This window comes from Parambassis ranga, chromosome 22 (assembly GCF_900634625.1).
Source record: "Parambassis ranga chromosome 22, fParRan2.1, whole genome shotgun sequence".
NCBI lineage: Eukaryota > Metazoa > Chordata > Actinopteri > Ambassidae > Parambassis > Parambassis ranga.
This window is the reverse complement of record NC_041042.1, coordinates 12,948,017-12,971,539: the sequence shown is the minus strand read 5'-3', so window position 1 is coordinate 12,971,539 and position 23,523 is coordinate 12,948,017. Positions and strand designations below refer to the sequence as shown.

General features: G+C 42.5%; 1 protein-coding gene across 2 annotated transcripts in view; it reads right to left on the bottom strand.

Annotated features, from left to right (window-relative positions):
• Nucleotides 1-912: 912 nt before the first annotated feature.
• luzp1 (leucine zipper protein 1) overlaps nucleotides 913-23,523 on the bottom strand; it is a 36,515-nt gene continuing 13,904 nt past the window's right edge. For both annotated transcript variants that reach the window (XM_028394888.1, XM_028394889.1), the window contains 6 exons: nucleotides 15,639-15,993; nucleotides 13,290-15,558; nucleotides 12,613-13,187; nucleotides 12,331-12,513; nucleotides 6,921-7,218; nucleotides 913-6,172 (listed from right to left, as the gene is read on the bottom strand). In XM_028394888.1, coding sequence (XP_028250689.1) covers nucleotides 6,961-7,218; nucleotides 12,331-12,513; nucleotides 12,613-13,187; nucleotides 13,290-15,558; nucleotides 15,639-15,770 — 3,417 coding nt within the window. In that variant the 5' untranslated portion in view covers nucleotides 15,771-15,993 and the 3' untranslated portion in view covers nucleotides 913-6,172; nucleotides 6,921-6,960. The remainder of the gene's footprint in view (nucleotides 6,173-6,920; nucleotides 7,219-12,330; nucleotides 12,514-12,612; nucleotides 13,188-13,289; nucleotides 15,559-15,638; nucleotides 15,994-23,523) is intronic.

Below are 23,523 nucleotides of genomic sequence, written 5' to 3'. Positions count from 1 at the left end.
CAGTCGATGACTTTTCTCCAGATCGCCTGGGGACGGTGGGGAACGAGGGGATGGGCTGGGGTGCACGTATTTAAAAAAAACACTGCTTATAAACAACTTTGTATCATCACAGAGTGGCAGATTATTGGTCACATCATCTTTCATTTTACAGGTCAAATGATCAATTACTTGACCTCAGTGGCTCCATAACATTCCACTCAGTTCTCCATTAATACCCACTGTAGGCAGAGTGGTCTCCTTCTTACTGCTCTGCTTACCTTGCACTGCCACTGACTGTATCATTTCTATGGTTGACTTCACAGCAATAATTCAGGTCAGGCATCAGTGCTGAGGCTCAGGAGTACCAGGGTCCAAGCACCACTGGGCTGCAGCGCCTCCCTGCATTTGAATTTGGGACAGATTATTGCACACTGCACAGGAGCAGGAGACAGGGTTAACCCCTGACTTTCAGATGTTTTAAACAGATGACACTCGACACAGAAGTGAGCTCTTCTGTGTCGAGTGGCAAAACAACATTTTTCATACATAGTACATCAGCTCATTAAGAGTCTGATTTAGTTTAACACACAGCGGCAGGAAAAGAAACGCTGGCTTTGACAAAGCGAGGCCTACTGTTTAAGAGAAAGATGTGTGTGCTGACTTTGCATTCCACAGCAGCTTGTGGTTTTCCTCTTTGTACCTGACCAATTTGCCACATTTGTCTGCCTGCTTATTTTGCATACCGTCAGCTGCTGTTCTCTTTCTCTCCTCCTTGTGTAACCAGAGGATTGGACACGCACGCACGCACGCATGCACACGAAGGGTGTACCACTATGAAATCAAGACTTGTTAAGCTTGTTCAGCAAAAAAATTAATAAATGTGCATGTTGGTGTGTATTACACAGGTCACACACACACAGGTTCCAACACGTGTTACAAACGGGTCAGTTTTAAGTTTTATTGGAATACATATGGTTTGCTGTACAGTTGGCAGCTTCAAGAGACCTACATGCAGAGTGCGCCAGCCACAGTAAGGTTAAAACATGCACAATGTATTAAGTCTAAAACTGAAAAAAAACAACAACCTGACACTGCTGACACAGGAATCAAGGATAAAAACCTTTCCGATCAGATTTCAATTCATACATTTTTTTTTGTGTTTGACACCTCTGTCTGTCAGTCTCCATCGTCTGCACACAAAACTATAAACACCTATCAAAAAATTATTGATTGTACTGTACAGGCCAAAAATTCATGACAAGTGTAAGAGAGAGGAGAATGTTTATTACTGATTATTCCTGTTTGATTATTTGCGTGCATTCTCTCTCTATATATATAAATATATATATATAGATATTCATATACAGGTGTGTCTGGGGCCCTGTACACACATCTTTCTTTGGCAGCACTTGCAAACACACAGCACAGAAGATGTACAAACCCTGAATTTACAAGCGAAGGAGAACAGAGCAGTGAAGAGGCTGGAGTGCTGAATGGTACCAAACAAAACAAGAAAAAAAAAGGATGACACATGGCGAACCACTCAGCACCACAAACCTGCTCAGCTCTGAGAAAACGGACATAATTCTCATTTTTCAATGACTATGAAACAACATTGGCCTCTCGCTCTCTCTGTATTAAAAGGTCTCTCTATATGTGTGTCATCATGTCTCACATTAGACTAACAAACACAAAATACAGGAAGAAGAACTCTCCAGGAGTGTATAATAGCAAAGATGAAGATACATTACCTTGCAAAAAAATATCTTTCTTAAAATCAAGATGGACAAATATTCAATATATTTCAATAATAAGGCCCACTTTACAAAATTACAAGATTTTCCTTAAATAAAATCTATCCAATATAGATTCCAAAATAAGACATCTTTTGCTTAACAAAGAAATAAAAACATACATAAGCAGAAAAAAAAGAAAACCCTCAAACTGAATATTTCCCCTTTTACTTCAGCATCTCTGAGAAAGTGTGTCAATCTTAGGGGGGGGGGGGACACTAGCACTGTCTCTAAAGTGTAAACTGTAAATACTGTGGAATGATTTTGGCACATTGTTAGAAGGCTGAGACACAAATGTTTCCTTCCTGCCAATTTCCTTTAACTGGTGAGATGATTTTACTCCACACGTTCAGCATACTGAAACCAGACTTACAGTACAACTCTGGGACACATAAGTGGGGAAACTTTTTGACAAAGGGAGCATTAGTCGTTTGAGGTCTTAAAGTTAAGTGCTGGTTAAGTGCAGATTACAGCCTACGCCACCCAATGACACTATGACCCTCGTTTCACAATGGAGGCCTTTGAGGACAAGGGCCCGCACACTGCCCGAGAACCATTTCTGCTTCGCCAATCCAATCTCCACTAAGTACATTCTAGTCTACTTTATAAACAGGGGGAAAAATAACAATGACTTGTAAATAGCGGATGTTTATACATTCACCAACACAGCTTAAGAGGATTTCTGTTTAGCTGGTATTTTGAGCAGGAAAGCACGAGGAGCCTCTGTTCTCGTCTCCTCATATCATCGCTAACCAGAGGTCCGATTCAGCACATGTTCTGCACAACACCCAGCTGTTTCTTTTATAGCACCACAAAAGCCTTTAGAAGTCTTGAAACCTGTAAAGTCTTCACTTGAGTCTCACATGACCAATCAGTACATTCCACCATGTCAACACATGTACAAACACCCGCCACTGGAAGCATCAGAAACGAGGTATCACATGCGAGCAGTGGCGTTTCTGAAGCAAAGAAATAGAAGCCACAACCGGTCTTTGTCCTGGCAGCTGGGTTTCATTGGACGGAGTGGATGTACAGTTGGGTTAGCGATGGTGTTAGTGTACTTTGGGGCCTTGTAAGGAAGAAAGGTGGCGTGCATAGCAGAGGATGGAGTTTCAACTTTGCCCTTTAAAAAGCCCTGCTGGTTTTGAACCCCCATCTCCAAGAGGGGATACCCTCCAACGTGTCATAAAATGTAAAGTTTCCGACAGATGGGCTCTTCCTGGGACCCCCGACTAGAATACTCTCCACCAGAAGAATGAATTAAAGGCAGGAGGATGAAGTTAAGAGGATGGATGGGTGACACTGTAGGACTGTGTGAAACAGGTGACACATGACTTTACGAGGGGGCAGGGTAAGGTTTGAGGAGGGCACTGGTGTTAAGCACTTGCATCACCAAGCTTCACCCACAGTGATGTCAGCCTCAAAGAAGAACTACACACATGCACACATTCACCACCTTCTACTCTGCATAAGACATGTGGAGCTTTAAATGACCAACATACAGTACTCCCAAAGAGGACCGCGTGCTTCTCCGGCAGCATGGTTGCAAGCAGAGCCGGACATTCAATATCCATGTGTGTTTTAATTATCCACAAAGTAGACATCACTGCCAAGCTGTCTGTCTTCCTCTCCCCTGTATTTAGAAACCCTGAGTCAAGATTCAGAGACAGGATTAGATGCAGCCCTGATCTCTGACATTTCAGTTACCCACTAGCTGCCCATCACTGCCTGGTGACAGGCCCCTGGCCTTCAATAAAACAAAAATGGATCACTGCTGTTTAGTGTGCCAACACTTTACTTTTAGCAAATGAGAATCTAAAACTTAGGGAGAGAGGGAGAAGACACTCTGATTATCTAAAAAGAAAGCTGGAATTGGCTGAAAATATGAGAGATGGTAGCAGGAACAATAACAGGGATGACTCAATCAAGTCTTGGCATGTGCACTGAGAGCTTTGAACAGTATATTTGGTCTGTTTTTGCTCCATCATAAAGCCAGAACAGCAACCTTTCAGATGCTGTGCTGCAACTCTGACAGTCAAACCTAGAGGGGCCTAGCTTTTAGGGCGGTGCAGTCCATTTTTTTAAAGGGTATGTCTTCTTTTAGGGAACCTTGTTTTGACATTCTTTAGGGAGGAGCTCCCGCAAAGACCTAAAAATACTTTTACAATCCTCCACATAACAATCCTGCACGTTTCAAAAATATGAAGTAAAAAACAAAAACAGTATTGCGTGTCATTTATCTGCACTGACAGTGTAAGAATATGGTCTTAATACGCCTGCATGATCTGCCCCCTCCTACTGTGTCGCAAGGCACAGACGAACAGAACTGAACGTTAGTGAAAATGTGCAAACTTTTGAGTTTGGACCTAACACACTTATCATCTGATCATATGTACATCATGATATGGTTACAAACATTGCATGGGGCAAGAGTTTGATTGCATAAACAGTAAAGTGACAAAACAGCAACGCACTGACCTCCAGCCACCAGGCAGGCCCCTTCACAATTAAAAGAGCCTGAACATATATATGGAGCATAATAAATATTACACTATATAGTGGCTGGTAGAATACAGAAGAACTGAGAAATGTGCTGAATCAGATCATCCTCACAACAACACAGCATTGAAACAGCAGAGAAACCAGATGGAGAGCAGGCTTCCAAGATCCCAGCAGTTCCTCAACAGATCCAGAAGTCGTCACAGTTCATGTTACTTTGTCTGCAGTCTTGTTGGATCGGTGCATCAAGCCATCAAGCAATTGGTCATTCTCAGCTGCATTCCTTAAGCAACATTCATTAATGTAGTTCCAGGATCAGAGTTTGTGTTGCCTGTCCTTCTGCAGTGAATCTGGTCAAACAGTTTTTAAATCCAGCAGACGTCTATTTATTGAAAGTCATAAAATGTCAGCAAGATTTCTGTCATAGATACGCACCTCATGTTATTACTGGCCAGTGGCTAAAACTGTTCAGTGGCACTGTAACTCCCACCCACCCAACCCTACCCACCCCACTCGCCAACGACAGATTGCTCCAGCCACAAGTTGTTATTTGACGTTGTAACAAAATAATACACCTCTATAGAAAAAGAGAGAATCCGGGACGATTCGCACGGCGAATCCAGTCATACATGAGCTGGACTGTCAGTTCCTCGTTAGAAGTCTGACCTCTTGGGTCTTTCCTATGACTGGCTGGCGTGTACACAGTATTTACGGCAGCACTGAAAAACAAAAAACTAATGTCCGCCCTGCCAGGCCAGGTTTGCTGGTAATCCAAAGTCCAACGTTCAGTTTAAAGACACGCTCCACTTTGCTATGGCTCTCTCAAATTACATGAATCAGGACAGTTGCAACAGCTGTAAAACAAAGCACCATGGAAATTATATCATGGTTGGAGGTTATAAACAATGCCACTATTTTGTTTTCTACATGTGCATTGCATTTTATTGCGTGCAATCTGCGTTTTGTTTTCCTTGACGTGGTTGAGGAGAAGGGGAAGGAAGATGCAGGAACAGGAAGCGAATTACAAAATCAACAAAAACATAAATAAGGTCCCAGTCTTTCAGAAATAATGTGTGTGTGTGTGTGTGTGTGCATGCTGCTAAAAATGTGGCCAACCAGCAATCTTTTAGGCAGAGTGCATGCTGAGTCACAATCTTTCAAGTGCTCTTCATTTATTACTTTAAAACATGCAAATGTTTGCTCAGCATCCGAGACCCTAAATTAAATCCAGTTTGAGGTCACTGCTTGTCGTAATGTGGTGACACGGGTTAAAAATAAACCTAAATGTTAAAACTGTGCATGTGTTTGCTTGTTGTTTGTGCGGTTTGTGTGTATTATATGTGTGAGAAAATCGGAAAATAAGCAAGCAAAGCGTCCCAAGCAAATATAAGTTCAGGCTCAAAAAGTAACTGAGTGGCAATCTGCTTCCTGTTTTTTGGTCACATTTTAAAGTGTGGATCCAGATGAAGATGAATTGTCTTTCTCTCTCTCTCTCTCTCTCTCTCTCACAAGTCCTTCTTCCTCTAACCCTCTCTGGCACGCAGGAACATCTCCAGCCCTCCGCAGCATGCCAGCCTCTCCTTTGTCAAGTTTCAGGATTACACTGTAATACATCCAACACAAGAAGCAGAAGAGGATACATAGGCTATAGTGTGGCAACCTCCAAAAACACTGTATAGGAATCAGCTTACACCTGTTTTTTTTGTTTGTTTTTTTGTTTTTGGGACAGAGAAAGTTCATGGCACAGGCCTGTGGTTCGTTGTTTTCTATGGCTGCGACTTTCTTTTCTCTACATGATGCAAAAGCTGCAGATGTTAAAGATGATGATAATACATGTAGCCATGTGTTGATGGGAGACCGGTGTTTTGCCCTCCTTGTGCCACTGAGAGTTTCATGGAGTGCTGTTAAGATGAAATGAAGAAAAATATCTTGTTTTAAAAACTGCATCTTGATTATTCAAATTCTTTAAAAACATGCCTAATTTCCTCATAATTTCCTCCAATAAGGCAATTTGGTGGTAATTATGGGGAAAATAGTGACTGTATTCAGTTGGTACATTTCCAATTAAACGTTTCATTAAATCTGAACATGTAAAAAGTAAAACTTGTTAGCATAAAACATTTATAATTATAAAATTTAATACATTTTAATTGAGCTCGTCTTCCAAGGACATTTTTCCCGTTCCCGTTCCCGAAAATATTCTTAAATTAATGAGCCGTAAATAAAATCATTAAAAAAAGGATTTCCAGATTAGGCTAAGGCACAGTTCACTTGGAGTTTCCTATCCAAGGATGCTACAGCATTGAAAGTCTTTGAAAGTATATATTATATCTCTTTTTTTTTTTTAATAATGTTTATACTGTTTTCTTTACCCTGCTGTGAAATTTCCTCAGCTTAGGATGAATAAAGTCCTTCTATTCTATTCTATTCATATTGATCTGTCATCATCGACTTTTAAGAGGCTGAAGTAAAATATATAAAAAAGAAAATGAGCATTTTTATAGCATTTTCTCTAGGCCCTGTGATTGCAAATTTGATGTATAAGCCCCTTAAGAGATGTGACATCATTTCAACTGCGGTAATTAACATCCTTCTCTTGTAATTAATGACTTTCAGAAGTCAGAAGAAAAGAAGAGAGTCTTCTCCTACCTGCCCCATTGCTGCAGAGTCCTCCTCAGACCCAGCTGTCCTAATGATCAGACTGACGGTGGCTCCACGGTCTGTTTCCTGCTCCACTCCTCCCCTCGGCTCTGGCCCCTGACCCTTGCCCCCGGCTGGACCACAGCTCTGCTCCTCCTCCTCCTCCTCCTCTGGAAGTTGCTCCTGTAGTCTTGGACAATCGGTCATAAGAGCTCCCCAGGTGATGCGAGTCAGTGCTGGGTAGATGCCGTCTCCAAGAGGCCGGGCTGCGGGTTGGGTTTGAACTGGGGTCTAGGTTATCGGCAGCCTATAAAGACAAAAAGAAATAACATTCAAGAAGTGTTTGATACCTTCTTTAAATTCTATATTCATCAGCTCTGAGCATATGTTTTGATTTTTTAGGCCCTTGTTTAGACCTTGGCGTTATGTGGGCATTAAGCACATGCTGTTTATGTTAACTGGTGTGTGACAAGTAAAGTCTGCGATGTGGACGTCTGCCAGGGGAAAAATCCCCAACCCAAAACCCCAAACATACCCCAAGCTGAGAGATTTATAATTTGGTGGGCTGACTAGAAAACAAACCCCAAGTTACTAGTCTGTGGTGGCTACAGCGGCACGTCCCCTCTCATAACCTCAGTAGCCCTGCTGTATGAAAGCGAGAGTTAGATGACGATGCAGTTCCTGAAGCACACAGAAACAGCACCCCACTCCTGTAATTTCAGCTTTAAAAAAGCACCATAATTAGTGACATTTGGTGGGTTGGAGTTGGCTTCTGATGCAGTTTTAGAAAGCATTTTAGCTAATTGGCTTTAATGGAGCCTTGCTGAACCGCCTTGCTCCGTCTCCAGGGGTAACAGACAGGAAATCAGTCACCAGCAAATGCAGCCATGTGGGTGTGTTCAGTGTGGTCACTTCCTGTTCCAGTCACTGAGGGAGGAAACAGTGGAGTGGCATATTCTCCTTCTATGGTAAGCCACAGGAGCTTTCACAAGGTTTCCTTGGAATGGACTCAAAGTGTTCCTCCTACACTAAACAGGAGGTTTGCACTATATGACACATTGGAACAGGATTTAAACCCATTTTTAATTTTAGTTTAATTAGTTTAATTTTAAAATACTTTCAATTTAAACTAAACTAAACTAAAACAACCTGTCTCTGGGGAGGTGTTCTAGGTGTGTCCATACAGGAGGAGGGCCTGAGGCAGACCCACAATAGATAAGTGAAAGAAAAAGGGATAAATGTATAATGTAAAATGTATAGATAATCCATTCTGCTTGTGTTCCTGTGTCAAACTGAATTCTCCCTGTGTAGACTTATTCCAATGAGTCAGTGTTTTTTTAATACAGCTCAAAAATAATTGCGTAAGAGGATAGAGGAACATCAGGTGATAATAAAAATAAATGATGACAAGTCAGGCGATGTTTCACAGCTGAAGAATGTCAGGCTTCAGTTTCAACATGTTCAGTGGGACTACATAATCTCCATCAAAACAGAATAACAGAATAAAAACAGAATATTTATAGAGAAAAGTGGGACTGAGACTACTTGGTCTCCATCAAAACAGAATAACAATTTATAGAGGAAAAGTGGGAATGAGACATTTGAGGAATTGACAGGACTCTCATGTGTAGTATATATGAAGCTACAGTCTGAAGCTGATGCATAAAAGATGGAAATACACATGAAGTATAAAATCCCCGCTACCAGCACATTTATAAGTCACAAATTGAAGTCTTATATCTTTTCTGTAACATAAGTGTAAAACCTGCAAGCTGTGAGTTATGATACAATATTTCTTTACTAGGATCAGTGACTTCCTGAAGTGTCTGCTTGTCATTTTTTACACTTTGCAAGAAATAAAGCAATGAAATATGTGGTATTTTGTGAGTTTTACATTTGCTGCTAACCATATTTTCTTGCCTTTTGACAGAGCCAAGATGGCTGTTTCTCCCCGTTTCCAGCATCTATACTAAAATTAGCTAAACCACTGCAGCTAAATGTCTGCTGTACAGACATGTGAGTGTAATCACTCTTCTCATCGAACTCTCGGAAGAAAAGACAAGCGTCTCCCAAAACAATGTCGATAAAGTCTTTCATTTGGCTCATGCTTTCTGGACTTTTAAGACCACTCTGAAAGGGGAAGACTTTGCGCTCTAATGCAGAATGACATGCAGCAGATTTAAGAAATGAAACAAGTAGCGTGTTGGAGCTTCTGCAGAACAAATTACATCCCCGCTTTAAATCTGTCTGCCCTTGGTCTCTGGCCCAATTTTAAGGAATGATGTTACATTGCCAACCCAAACTCTTAAATCTGCTCTCCAGAAAGACAATACCCTCGACACTCCGGGTGAAATGCTTCAGAAGAGGTGAAATTTCTGTCCGATTTACCCAGACAAAGACAATGATCCGTTTATTGGTTAGGATTTATAAAAGCCATTCATTTACTGCTTTTCATGCAGTGTGTGCAGTGTCTGTTGTCTGAAGTTTTTACCTACTACAGGAAATTTTCTGTACGGGTCACATCAGGCAAACAGTAAAACAGCAATGTCTACCTTGCTGCTACTGTGTTTTCTCAGCAGAGGATGTTTTGGTATCTCACTCATCAGCCATATCAGCCCCGCTAACCTCAGCCAAACATAAGTTCATGGCTCATTCACATACAGGCTGAGGTTTCCTACTGCTATAATGGGGAGGAAGTACTACAATGTGGTTCTGTTCTGCAGTCTGAGGCGGAGTGACTAACACAGAACATTTTATACCAACCTATAAGCCTTAATTATATCAGAATTGTGCTCTCTTTTTTGATGTAGTGCTTTCAGGCAACGGCTAAAAAAAAGCCTGGTAGCTGCAACAACAATTTGTCATGTATCAATGTTATTAGGTATTTGGCTAGAATAGTAATCTAGACCACAGTGGTGGAAACAGAACAGAGAGTCTTTCTCTGTCCTGTGATGGTTTGATTAAATTACACCCTGACAATTTTCACATAGGGTCAAAAAAGAAAGGTAATCAATAAGCTATCACTCTGCCCAGAGTGCTCCAGGGTATTTAAAGGAATTAGGAAGGTTGTCTCTTCCTTAATGACTACTGATAGATCAATAGAGGTGATTTTCAATCACATCACTTCACATGCTGAAGAGTCATAACAATAAGAGGTTAAACGCATCCCCTGAAAATCAGCTGACAGACGAGAAGTAAAATGCCTCAAAAAACAAAAACACATGTGGACTGCAACGCAATGGATCAAACACATGCCAAAACAGAGGAGTGCAAACACAGTTAAATAATAATCAATGGGACTCCGGATTATTGGTAGAATGCCCCCTATCTACAACCATGTAATAAAAAGGCTCCTCTATCAACCTTTGACACCGCAATCACAGACTAATCCCAACCTTCCACCGTCCTAACTACAGCTGTATTTATCCAAGCCTCTTGGGAATGGATGCTGTTCAGACCACTGAAACGTTCTGAAAATCCAAACCAAAGAAGATCGGCTGGGCTCCAAGGCATGCTTCAAAGACCAACTGTTTGAAGCATTTTTTTTTCCTTTGAGGCAATTTTCGCTCATAATTGCTATCCAAATGGAGTGACCAGTTCATGCATCAAACATCAGGATGAACAAGGTTTTATCAGACCGCAGAGTCAACCGAGCTGCTTTAGGAAATTCCCACAATAAAATTACAAAGTGCATGCCTGACAAAAAGCTGAAGGAGTGACAACACTGCTGATGTTCCACATCAGAAATAGGAATGGTTGGACAGACTCCATTCAGGGCTCTAGGTTAACTGGGCCTGCCGTGGGTCAAAAAGAGGAGAACAAGAGACGCATGTTACACGGTCATGGTCTTGCAAATGCAGTTATTGTTAAGGCCATGTGGAAGAAGTGATCGGGCACTGACCCTGACAGAGATCCTTAAACAGATCACTTCAAGTCATTTTGTTCGTGTCAGGGTTCAATGACAGATTGAAAAGAATACGGAGAGAGGAGGAGGAGTCACCTAAGAAACAAAGGCCCTACCAGTCAATATTACTGATGAAAGGGGGCGTTAGAGGGTTAACAACACTGTGTTAGATCAGCTTCATTGAGGTTTATGACAGGGAGGGGCCCTGCAGGTAATTACAGCTCTAAGCTGCAATGTTTTAATGTAATCGTTTCTTTATGGCATATGTCTGTATGTAAAACTGAAGGTGTTACAGGGAGCCAAAGTCAGTCTGATGCCAGCATTAGCCTACAAAAAGTCAATCTCATTATTGTTATACTTTATACTGCTGACATGCCGATTTAAATTGGGATCTGTGTGAGCCAGGAATAAGTCCATAAGCTGTAATTCTAAGACAATTTACTGATTATTTCATCAACGGAAAAATAATCAGGAACTAATAAAACAGTCATTACACTAGTTTTTTCCTGAGAAAAAAGTCAATACCAAACACTGTCTGACTCTTTCCAATCTCTCAAGAACTATTTTCATAAGTATGTTTGTACAAATGGAATACAAAGGCACTTAAAACTGGATTTATCTACACTGCTTTACTTCGTAAACAACACTAAAAATGATGGATGAGACAGTTTAGACTCTTTGCATTTGTTTGTGTGTCTGTCTCCTTGGCAACGGACGGTTTATTTATAGAGGAAACATATAGGGACCTTACCCAAAGTCCCACAGTCAGGTCTACTTAGTCAAACTGACGTGTTATTTCAGACATGGAGCCCCTCTGAAAGCAGTATTACATCCATTTGACAATATATCATATCAGCAAGTACTCTTTACCTTGTCTTTCTAAAGACTTACAGTCATACTGTACCATATCATAACACAATGTGGCTAAGTCCCTCGTTTTGTTGAGCTTTGTACTCTTAAGTGTTGGAAAGGTAATGTGAGTATGACCCTCAAACATGACGATTTGCAGGTGGACATATCAAATTAATGCCATAAATATACACAGTGGAAAATAAAAGCATTCACACATTTGCTTACATTATGTGAAGGTGAGAACTCAAACAGTTACCCGAGCAGAATGGCATGGCAGACGTACTGTTTTGCCACATTTAAATACAGGAAAGTAATTTTTTTCCTTGTGGTTTTCTTAACCCTTTTCTTCCTCCTGTCCTTTCATTTCCATCCTCCCTCTTTTTTCTTGTCCCACCCGTTTCTCTTTGTGCTTACTGGTGCAGGAGGAGTGGGGTGGGTTTCAGAACTGCTGTGCTAAGCTTGAAGTCACAGAGCTAGGCGTCAGGGAAAAATACAAGCTGAAGCAGTAAGTGGACACACTATACTTTCTGAAGTCACTGGTGTATCTATTTGCATTTAGAAGCTTTTGTACACATGCAGCAATATCACAGAAAATGTTTAATTAATTGACAGTTCACATAAAAAATTAAACTAGTATCAGCATAAAATGAATAAATGTCATACCGGTGCTTGCTGTGATGGGTATGTTCTATTCCAGGACTGAGAGGTTACAGGTGCGTGGGGCATTGTCCTTCCCAAGCCTGCTTCCATAGTGGGAGATTGAGAGCACCTGCCTCGGTGAAGCACAGACTCCTCAACTTCTCGTGTGTTAGTTACAGCGCCACTGTTGATCCTTTGCATGTACACCTAAGGGATAGGGAATAGCACAAACATGCAGTCTAAGAACAACTTATTTCTATTAGTTGTACAAGAAACACACTCGTTCAAAATTACGTTTTCTCTCACCTCTGCAGGGGACGGCTTGGCTGCCTTCTGTGCTGCAGCATTCCCACCAACCACACTTCCACTATTTACAGTTTCATCTGTGTCAAAAGTGGTTGCCCGGTAAGCCCTCCATGTTGTTGCAGTTTCAGCTTCATCTTCAGACCCTCCATCCATCACTGCCCTTGTAGCCCCTCTTCCTCGACCGGCCTCATCCACTGACAAGGCCCCTCTGTTCTTCCAGGTGCTCCTCACTGTCACATTCTTCATGTCTGGTAAACTGTCCTCTTGGGGTTGCTGGCTTTGTCTTTGGCTTCTCCAGCTGGTGACCGTGGTTGTGCTACTGCTGCTCTCGAAACCTGATTCAGTGTCATTGAGGTCTGCAGAGGTGGTGAAGTTGCTTCGCTGACAGCATAGGTGACTTGTGGTGATGGTCTCCAACCTAGAAGTATTGTGGAGTTTGGACCTTGATGAGGAATTGAGGCTATGGTCATCTGTCCCACAATCCTGGTCCTGGCATGACCTCAAGGTAATATCACTCTTGGGTATGGAGATCTCATATGGGATGGAAATACTGCCATGGTGGTCACTGCTGGGGCCTGGAAATAAGTGAGAGAAAAGTTCATGGAAGCAAAAAATTAACAGTTTTTACAAGCATTGTCCTTCATAACATCAGTTTTTGGATGATTGTTAACACCTACCAATAAGGATGTTACTAGTGGATGTGTGGCGTTCTTTGATGGGCGTGGCATCACTGGAAACACTGCTGCTGCGACTGCTGGTTCTGGAAGAGCTTGGGTCATTGGGGTAGATGGTTATACTGCTGGTCATTTTACTAGTCGTGGTCACAATAGGTTTCGTGGAGATCTTGGGTTTGCCATTGGTGGACAAAGGTTCTGAGGTCATCACTTCCTTCCTGTCAATCTCAACAATAGCAGGCTTGATGACAGCTTTTGACCTCAGCGCCTCTCGTGGGCTGCACACTCGTTGGATTTCAATCCCCGTTGGAGTATGCAAGGAACCCCGGTGACTTCCTTCAGTTAACTGTGCCCTGCTGTGCAGCTCCTCATCGAACGAGCTCCTGGAGGAAGAACCCTCTGAGTGCGAGTCATGGACATGGGGGTATCTAGAATACCTGGAAGCTGCAGTCCTGCTGCTTACAGTTGCACTAGACGTCTCATTTACAGGGTCAGGTTCAGAGGGCCTTGAACCAGTGGATTCTGTTTCAGAGGCAGAGGAATGACTCTCTGACCCCTGGTCATTGGGCAACAGTGGAGTGATGTGTGATCTGTAGGCAGTGTATGATCCATTGGCTTTGGAGAGGGAGGACGCCAGAGATACAGAGACAGACTCCTGGACCCGGTCTGCTGATTCCTGATCAGAGGCAGAAGCTGTTTCCTTATCTAGTGCAGTGTTCATGTTGCTGGAATCAGGCACTACATCAGAGTTGTTTGATTCACTATCACTACCTACATATAACTTTGAAAACTTTTCTTTGCTCTTCTTAATGTCGCCCTCGGTCTGTTTGTGAGCCGTCCTCAGTGGTTTCTGGTCGTTTGCTGCTGGAGGGTAGCGACTAAGAACAGACACCTTTTTAGTATCACTAGAAGACACAGAGCTGTATGTGGCTCCTTTTGACTTTTCCTCAGTTACTCGTGCTTCTCTTAATCCATTATCTGATGAAATTGCAGTGGTTGGAGTCTTGGGTATCCTTCTGCTCTTGTGAGCAGGACTAAGGGCTCTCCTCACAGACTTAGGAGAACTCTCCTCTGAGTTGCTGAGCTCTTTGCTCCTCAGTTTAGTTTCTCGCTTATGCTGCGGCGAGAGCTCCCTGTTCCTATGTTTTGGAGAGCTTGGTTCTGAGACAGGTACAGCACTCCTATATTTAGGCTTCTCTTGCCTGAAACCTCCCTTCACAGTTATCTCTTCATTTTCAGCTTTGCCATTTTCCAGGACTTTAACAGGGTTGTTGAGACAATTGTTGGCGCTTCCATTGCCGTGTTTCTCTACGTTGCTAATTCCATTTCCTCCAATTCCACCTTTTCCACACAGCTGAGTCCGGAGCTGCTCAACCTGCTCATTTAGCTGGCGGGCTCGGTTTCGCTCAATCTGAAACTTTTCATGTAGTTCACCATTTTTGGACTCGGAGTTCTTCAACTCATCTTCCACTATCTCTAACTGTTTAAGGCGGTTCTTCAGCCTTTCCACTTCCTGTGTCAGCTCCTTGACTTTGTTGTCTTCCTCTTGTGAACCTTCAAGGCTGCTGTTCTTCTCGTTTTCAGATTTGTTTACAATACCAATGTTTTCATCACCTAGTTTCAAGTAGTCCATGCTCTTCTTGCATCCAGTTAGTTTACTTGAGAAGAGCCCTGTAGATGACAGCTCATCTTCAATCCTTGACCTCATGAAATCTGTGTGACTGGGGTCTGTTGACATGCTGAGGCGATTCTTCTGATGATCCAGTTTTTCTGTCAGCTTTAAAATGGTCTTTTCATCTTCTCTCTGCTTTTCTAGTAGCCTCTTCCGCTCACTCACAAAGGTCTGTGTGAATGCCTTGAGTTTCTCAAGCTCCATAGCCAAAGCTTGCTCTGCTCTGTCCAGCTTTGTCTCAGATCCCTCCACCTCCTTCAAGCGGGTTTTCAGTGTCTCCAGCTCAGATGAGAGCTTTTTGGTCAAGTTCTTCTCCTCGTTGAGGCTGAGGCAGAGCTGGCTACAGTCAGACTTGCTTTTTCCAAAAGCCTCTTCCAGTTTCTCCAGTTCAGCCATCCTCCGTTGAAGACGTTCAATCTCTGCCTTTAGCTCCTTTGTGAGGCTTTCCTCCTCTTCTAGTTTCTCTCTGACTGTGCGGCATAGGTCCTCAGCTTTGCGTACCTCCTCATCTTTACCTTGGATCTTCAGGAGACGTTTCCTCAGGGCCTCCACATCACCAAGAAGAGATGAGTTGCTGCCTTCAGCCTGGATGACCTTGTCCTATAGAAGAAAGAGTTCAGCCATTAATCACTACTCTGAAATATCTGAAATACACACACACAGTTAAGACTGGCACTGACCTGCAGGTCAAGTAGTTCATCCTCAGATTTCTGCAGCTTGTTGGTTGCTTCTTCCAGTTCATCCAGTCTTCGGCCGAGACTCTGTAGCTTGTGTCGCAGGTGGCGATGCGTCATGTCCTTATGATCAGACATGGCTACAGAGTTCTTGATGTTGTATGGGTTAGGTTTGTTTTGCAATCCAGATTATTTAATGACAGTGTGCTGGAGGGTCCACATTGGGGTGGTAGGGACAGCAAGTCCTTCAGGCCCCTGAGGAAAAGCTCTGTTTTTCAGCAACAGTTTGTCTTGTTTTGCCACCGTCTCTTTATGACTTCAAAGTTCCCTCTGAGTGGTGTTTAGCAGACAAATCTGTCATCTGTTGGAGGGAGAGAGGAAACACTTAGGTATCCCTGCTTAGTCAATGACAATCATTTGCATTCTGAAACATAGCTTAGTAAGTGAGGCAAATAGGATAGGCCAAGAGGATAGAAATTAGCAGACAGCTGACTGCACACTGTGCCACACGAGCATGGTCAGAGTATCATTTCACAGTTACATCTAATTCCTGTGACACAAACCACAGACTGGAGTAAAGGTGTGTACTTTAACACACTGTCACATAATTTGGCACGCACATAAAACAAATCTCTCTCACTCTAACTGCATCTTATCACCACTACAGATTCGACCAGATTCACAATTTCTATTAAGCTAGCTGATCTTTAGCAAGCTCACATCCACAGACAGTAACAGAAAAACTGCACACTGCACTCATTTTTTGCCATTGAACCATTGTGCATTTCACCTTGTCCATCCTCCAAAGGAGTGGGGGTAGGCACAGCTTGAAGGTGTATGTGTGGGGCTGGGGGTTTACACACATACACAGACGCACACACCTTGTTGTCGCCCTACTCATGTGTCCAACATCGATTCCTGCTTGCCAGCCTTTGCTTTTGCTGACAGCAGCACATCTCAATAACGCAGACCTCCTCCATTACCATCCCGCCACAACACTACACCATTCACAGTCCCTCGGGACAGCAGGAATGATTAAAGAAAACTGATTGTGAGAGGACCTAGAAAACACTTTCAATACAAGAACAATAATAATAATAATAATAATGACAAGAAATGTCATTACTGTGACAAATATTATAGGATATTTTTGAACTGCCATCCTCAAATTAATGTGAGAGGGGAATAGTTGCATTTCTTCAGCCTTGGCGCTCATCTGTGCACCAAGCATAGCTCAGCGTGATGAGAACACAGATCATTAGCACACCACAGTCTGCCTGTCAGCAGGGCCTCCATAATTCTAACAGTCAATGATTTTGGCTCATGCATGATTCAGGTAGTGGGCTTTTCTACCCCTGCTTCTAAGTCCCATTACTCCCCTTCCCCCCGTCATTCCGCCAAGGGAAAAATCGACCTGCGGGTAGGGCAAAACATCTGCACACATCATCACTTATCGACAACCCCCCTCCCCTCCGACAGCCAGCTTAGTGTCTCCTCTTTCCCCTTGGTTTACAGCACTGTGTTCAAAGCTACAAACCACTACATATGTAGACTACTGTAGTTTTCTTTTACAACATTTACTGCTGTAAAAACATCAACCAGTGCAGTAAATTAACCAAATCCTTTTTTTGTCTATATGAACCATGTGTGGATGGTATACAACAAGGTATAACATGCTATTATGGTTGACGGCAGGATGGATTTATATACTTTCTATAGTTTCATATGGTGTAACAAGCCCAAACAACTCACACCACAATTCATTAAGTGTTCTGTGAACATAAATTAAAGCTAAATAAGCTTTGAATGTCAGTATGGGGAGGATTAGTTTATAACAAACATAATATGAACTCAAAGCATTTAGACAAAGTGTTTTCATTTTTTTTTTAACTTTCATGAGGTTTGGCGGTTTGGTAATCTTCACAGTGTAGTGCTGTAAGAAAAGACAAATATTGTGGAGAAGACTGCTGACTTAGCTGTCTGAAACACCTTCATCAATAAGTCATTTTGTGGCATTACACAGCTGTGGCTGTTGACTTGAGCTAGCCTCTGTGTTCAAAGTTGTTCTGACTGATCCTTTTCCAGTAGAGAGAAAATCCCCATTAAGAACAGGCAGCACAAAATTGTTCAATTCTTCACGACAGTTCCTCAGACAGCACTAAGAAGCTCAGTTCAGTTATTCTAGAATAGATCCCATACTTGGGCCTGGCAAACAATTAAACATCCATCAAGTTCTGTCTTCATTATTTTGTTGATTATCTCAGGGTTGGATTTAGGTCCCCAAAAACCAGCTCTGGTTGAGCCCTGTTCTGGTTAATAATGGCATTTTGCCTGGTCCAGTTACTCCTGTCTTGGCAGGCTGCATACCTCTCCTCTCATTCTCCCTTTATTTCTTTGCCAGTTCTCTACCTCCCTCCCTCCCTCCCTCATCTCTCCCCTCCATATCCCTCTCTCTGACACGCACACCAGTATGGCCAAGCGAGCGCTTTTAAGGGGTGGCAGTGCGTGCAAAGTGACTCTGGCAAGGGCCTGCCGCTGCCAACCCAATCAACATACCTGATTCACTTACGGCAGGCCTGGGGCCTCATTAGCTACATTCAGGGCTGGACAGGAGGGAATTAGAATGATGGTGATCAGTACATAGTCTAAGACCATAGATCCCTTCCATTTAAGGCCAAGCCACACATACACATAACTAATAGACCATTAAATGTGTGTATTTCTTTTATTTTCGACACCTGGAAATACATGAATCATATCTTTATTTGTCTTAATAAGCTGTTGTTTGAAAACACAGAGAAGGAAGGTGAGTAAGAAGGAAGTAGGGCAGGAGGGAGGCTGGGGAGGTTTTCTGAACTCGACTCAAACTGAGTTTCATTCTCTTGTTCTGTGCTTTGTTTGACAATTATGGACAACCTGGAGGGGGGTAAGAGCTGTGAAGCAGGGAAACTGCCCCTTTTATGCGGACACATTCCTACTGATGGACCAACCATGGCACTGCCAGGCTCTCACTATGTCTGGTCTGCACTTAAACCAGGCCAATCAAAGGCTCTCAGAGGCCCTCTCACTGAAGGTGCCTATACTTAACTGGGACATTGTCTGGGTTTTAGAACCTGGGGAGTATTTAAAATACATAAATCAGTCTGCTCAGGGCATCAGGTGGATCAGAACAATTTGCAGCTTTCTAGCCTAGATTCCAGTGACTGCTTTCTGACCCATGTCTGACAGCAGGATTCCCTGTTCAGATGGCAGCTATATCGCATAATACATAACTGCCTTTAAAAAGGGAACATAAAAATGGCTTAAAATGAGCTGCTTAGTAAGGCACACAATGACTCCAGCCTCTTCCACTTCCCTGAAATCTGGACAGGATGTTCACTACTTGACCTTTTGGCCCCTCCTGCCGTTGTTACGAGAAGCAGGGCACTGAAACTGTCGATCAGCAGGAAGAATGTAGAAAGCCTGGGAGGACAGTAAGTTCAGCATGAACTCCATCTGAACAAGTCATTTGCTAAACTTACATGCACATCCGTATCCTAATTATGGCAATTTTATATGGATCATGTAGAAAAAAAAACATTTCACGTATACAACACATTCACAATTTGCAACCCTCCTGTGTATTAGGTCCACTCTATGTTGACCATAAAGCAACTATTTCCTTGTATGGATGAATGAGCGTGCCCCACATTTGTGAACCCACTTTAAAACATTGTGAAACATTTGTAACAGCTTTCAATCAACACAAGCAATTACATCATTAAAAGACAGTAGGAAAACCCAAAGGGTAGAACCATGTCTACTGTTAGTTTGAGTCTAGTCTAAGACTCCTCCATAAAATTTGATTTTGCCAAAATACAAAGCTAGACCCACTTTATCCCCGATAAAGTAGGTCTTAGCCCCTAAAAGCTTGTGAATATGTTCACATCTCATCTGAATCCAGCTGCCTTCATACATAACATAAACATAAACTCATTTTGACAAACAGATAAAGATACAGTAATAGCGCCCAAGAGACGTATGCATTAAGGACCAATACTATGAAAAAGTGGTAAAACTTTGTCTATCCACTCTGCCTGTGCGTGCACACACACACGCACACCAAGGTTACAATCATACACCATATCATTAAGGCTTTAGCCACTCTCTTCCTGCCTGCCTGTTGCCTTCAGTACATTCTGTTCTCTCCATGAAAGAGAGAAGGAAGGAAAGAAAAAGAAAAAAATCCCCCTCTCCGTTGCACTTGACATTAAGTTGGAACTTATGGGTTTGAAGCTCTTCTGCCTCATAAACAGTAGTTAATAAAGGGCCTCAGTCCAATCAAAATGCCTCAACCGCATCTTCATGTAGGGGGTTACTGCCAGTTTGAAAATGTGAGTGTGTGACAAATCCTGTGTATTTGTGCGTCTGTGTGCAGAAGGACAACTGCAGTGTATGGATGCTGGCGCAGCAGTGGAAGCCACAAGATGGTGGAGACCTGATGCTTGGCCTGCATTTTTCTGTTTTTCCAAGAAAAAGAAAACCGGCATCCCATAATGTTCGGTTTGCCATTTCCTGTGCTGTCATGTTACTTTTTTCTTCGTTTCTTTCACCCTTTCAGTTTTGCTCAGCTTCTGGAAAAATGGTACAGAAATGAAAGGCAGTGCTGCGTTTCAGCAGAAAAACGGATAAGGAACTAAGGTCATGTAGCTCGCTCATTGGAGCAAGCTGAACTGGGATGGGAATACCTACTTTGCTTCGATTTTTCCCTTAAGATCTTTGGTGAAACAGCCACTTACAGTATAAGTACTGAAATGTGGTAAAATAGTGGGTAAACAAAACGTCGCCTCTTGTAGAAAAATAGATTTGTTTATGGGAGAAGACATAGAAGTTAACCACAATACCACCGTAGCGGCAAAGCAGATGCTGTCTGCTTGTCAGGGTAGCATCAGTCATTGTTAGGAGTTTTGACTTTTATTTATTTTAAACAAGTTATTTCCTTTGTTTAGCAAATCAAAAAAGTGAAATGATACTTTAGATTTTTCACTTCATCATTCATATTTCCTCCACAGCTTGGCTGCCGATGACCGGAGTCACTCAGTATGGACATTCCAGTCATTTGTAAACCGTCTAAACTAGTTTTAATTTTACAAGAAATATAGGGCTCTCACTGTAAGAAAGACAATAAGAAAAAAAACTTAACAATAAATACATTTGTCATATACAGCTCCGTTTCCTACTGAAAACAGTAGTGGGTTTTTTCCAGTGTGAAAGGGGTTACACTTGGACATTCCTATTTTAGGCCAGTAACTTGTAGTCTTTTCTAGGTCTCTCTCCTTTTCTGTCCGTCTACATCTTGTTGCTGAGGCTTAAAGGTTGCACTCTTCTTGTACGTGTGGGCATGATAAGAAGATGAGAGGGAGAAAACAGGCAGAGAAGGGCGGGGGTAAGAAATACCAGAGAAAGGTGGAAGAGAGGGTAAGACAGATGTGGCAGGGTGAGAGAAAAAAGCCAGTGGAGTTACAGTGTTGGACTCTCGTGGATGAATATATGGCCCTACACATGCACTACATTTTTTGGCTTCCTTCATTTTATGACCTGATTGAAGATGTGACTTTGAAGAGGTTGAATCGAACTCAAAGCCTTCTGAGCTTTTTTTTGGCTCTGCTCCTAATCTTAGAGGCTGAAAAGTAAATTGGAGCATGTTCTCTCCACACAAATCAGCGCTACATGCAGGATTACATCCACAAGTCACTGTTGCTGCTACAGAAGAAGAAGAAGCAGAGCAGGGGAAAGGATATTAGATGCTCTATTTAAAAAAGCAGCACCCGAAAATACTAGCCAGTCAGTAGCTAGCTTTCCCTCAGGCAGATCTGCAGCCAAGGAGATGTGGAGCAACTTAAAAAGCAGTCGAACAGAAAAAAGGGATTTTCTGTGTCTTATTTTTTTTTTTTTTTTGCTATAGTTACAATACTGTGTCTCTAATATTATGTAGTGCTGCGTGTATAAACACTTGTCTGTACTTGAAATAAACACAAAATTTGGCAATACTTCCTACGTAAACACCCAGATTTATGGTTCATGTGTCCTGCCATCAGGGTTGCTTAAAATACTTCCCACCTCAGACTGCTGTCCTGTGTGTTTGGGGTTAGAGGTTGCTGACACTGTAAACATGTAAAACACTCCACAAGAGACACTGGGAGCAAACTGGAGGGAGGCCCTGATTAGGAGAGCAGATTGTATCTCTTCCTGCAGCAGCAAACAGAACATAAAGTTTAACAAAAGACACATGGGTACTTCCAATATGGCAAACACGATAAAACATGATAGCGACAAATGTTAGTCATGGTCAAAAAGTCACGGTGTGTCTTAGAGCAATGTATACACATGACTTTTAATACACAACAGTTGCTGACATAAAAACGGACTAAATAAAACTAAAGGGAAAGTCTCAGGCCAGCGTTTGTGGTCAGGATGAACGCTCACTACCTATTTAAAACTATGCTTAACAGCTGTTCAAACACTGTGAGCAGACGTCAGCTAAAATCCTCATATGACCCAATGAGTGCATGCAGATACGTGAAGTGGTGTGCAATAATTAACTGCTCAGGAAAGAATGTGTGTGTGTGTCATGCTGATAAGAGGACATGAAGACATCGCAACATGATGACACTTGTTAGGAGTCAACTAAACGTCTGTGTGAACAAGTGTGAGTCAGGCTGTGAAAGAACGAGGTGAGGCAGAGACAGAAAGAAGTTATTATGTCTTCTGTTTGGATGTTGTACCTGTGTCTTATATTTTCTCCATTTAAGGCAGAAAAAGGGGAAATAAAATCTGGCACTGTGCCTCTTTTGATTGTTGCTCCATGTATGTCAATGCAGAGCTGAATGCACAGATGTTTCAGTGCTTTCTGGCTTTACTTGGAATAGTAACACATGACTCCAGACAACACTCACACACTGCTAAACAAACATTTACACAACGTGATGCTTCATTTGCCATCAGATGATAACAGAGCCACACACTGTCACTGGCAACGAACACTGCCTGTAAATGTGACTACAAGTACACACAAGCATATTTGTATATTCTCCCATTTCCCCCAGACATGCTCAAGGACAACATCTTATTACTATTCCTTCTTTTCTCTCATCACTTGTCTGTCATTCAGCTCTCCACTGTCCCCTCTGTTGTGACCTCTAAAACTCACCCCAGCCCCCATTTTTGCTGCTTCATTCCTCCACTTTCCTTTGTACTGTATTTAAATGCTTCCTTTTAACCTAGGAGAAGAGGAGATGACAGCTGAGCATCACATTCTTCCGCAATGGATGATGGATCAGGCATTTTATGAGGCTAACAGACTATCAATTCATAGACACATCAATAGCTCTTAACATACAGCCCTTCCACCTTATTCCAGGCTGCTTGACATCCTGCTCATTCACTTCTTTCCTATCCCAGCACACACACATAAACACACAGTGCTAGCTTGGCAGACCTTGGCAGTGCTTCATCAGCCTGAGCCTTGGCATTAGCAGCCTGCTGCGGCTGAATGGAGACCTCAGAGGCTCTCTGACGAGAATGTAAGAGAGAGGTGGCAATACAAAAACTTAGAACAAATGTGCAGCGAAAATGTGCTTAATAATGCAAGGTAAGCAGTGAAAGAGTGATAGAGTGAAAGAGAAGAGATACGGAGGAGAGATGGTGAGAAACAAGGGGAGTGACTCCATAGAATACAGAGCAGGTAGCTGCCAGAGTGGATTACTGCAGCAGGAATGCAGCAGTAGCTGCAGGATGGAGGAGACAGAGGGAACAGGAGGTAAAATGATGACGTTGTATATCGAGGGTGGGGGGTGGGAGGGGGTGTCTTGTGGGATGATGCAGCTTACAGGCTGTTGTAACTACAACAAGC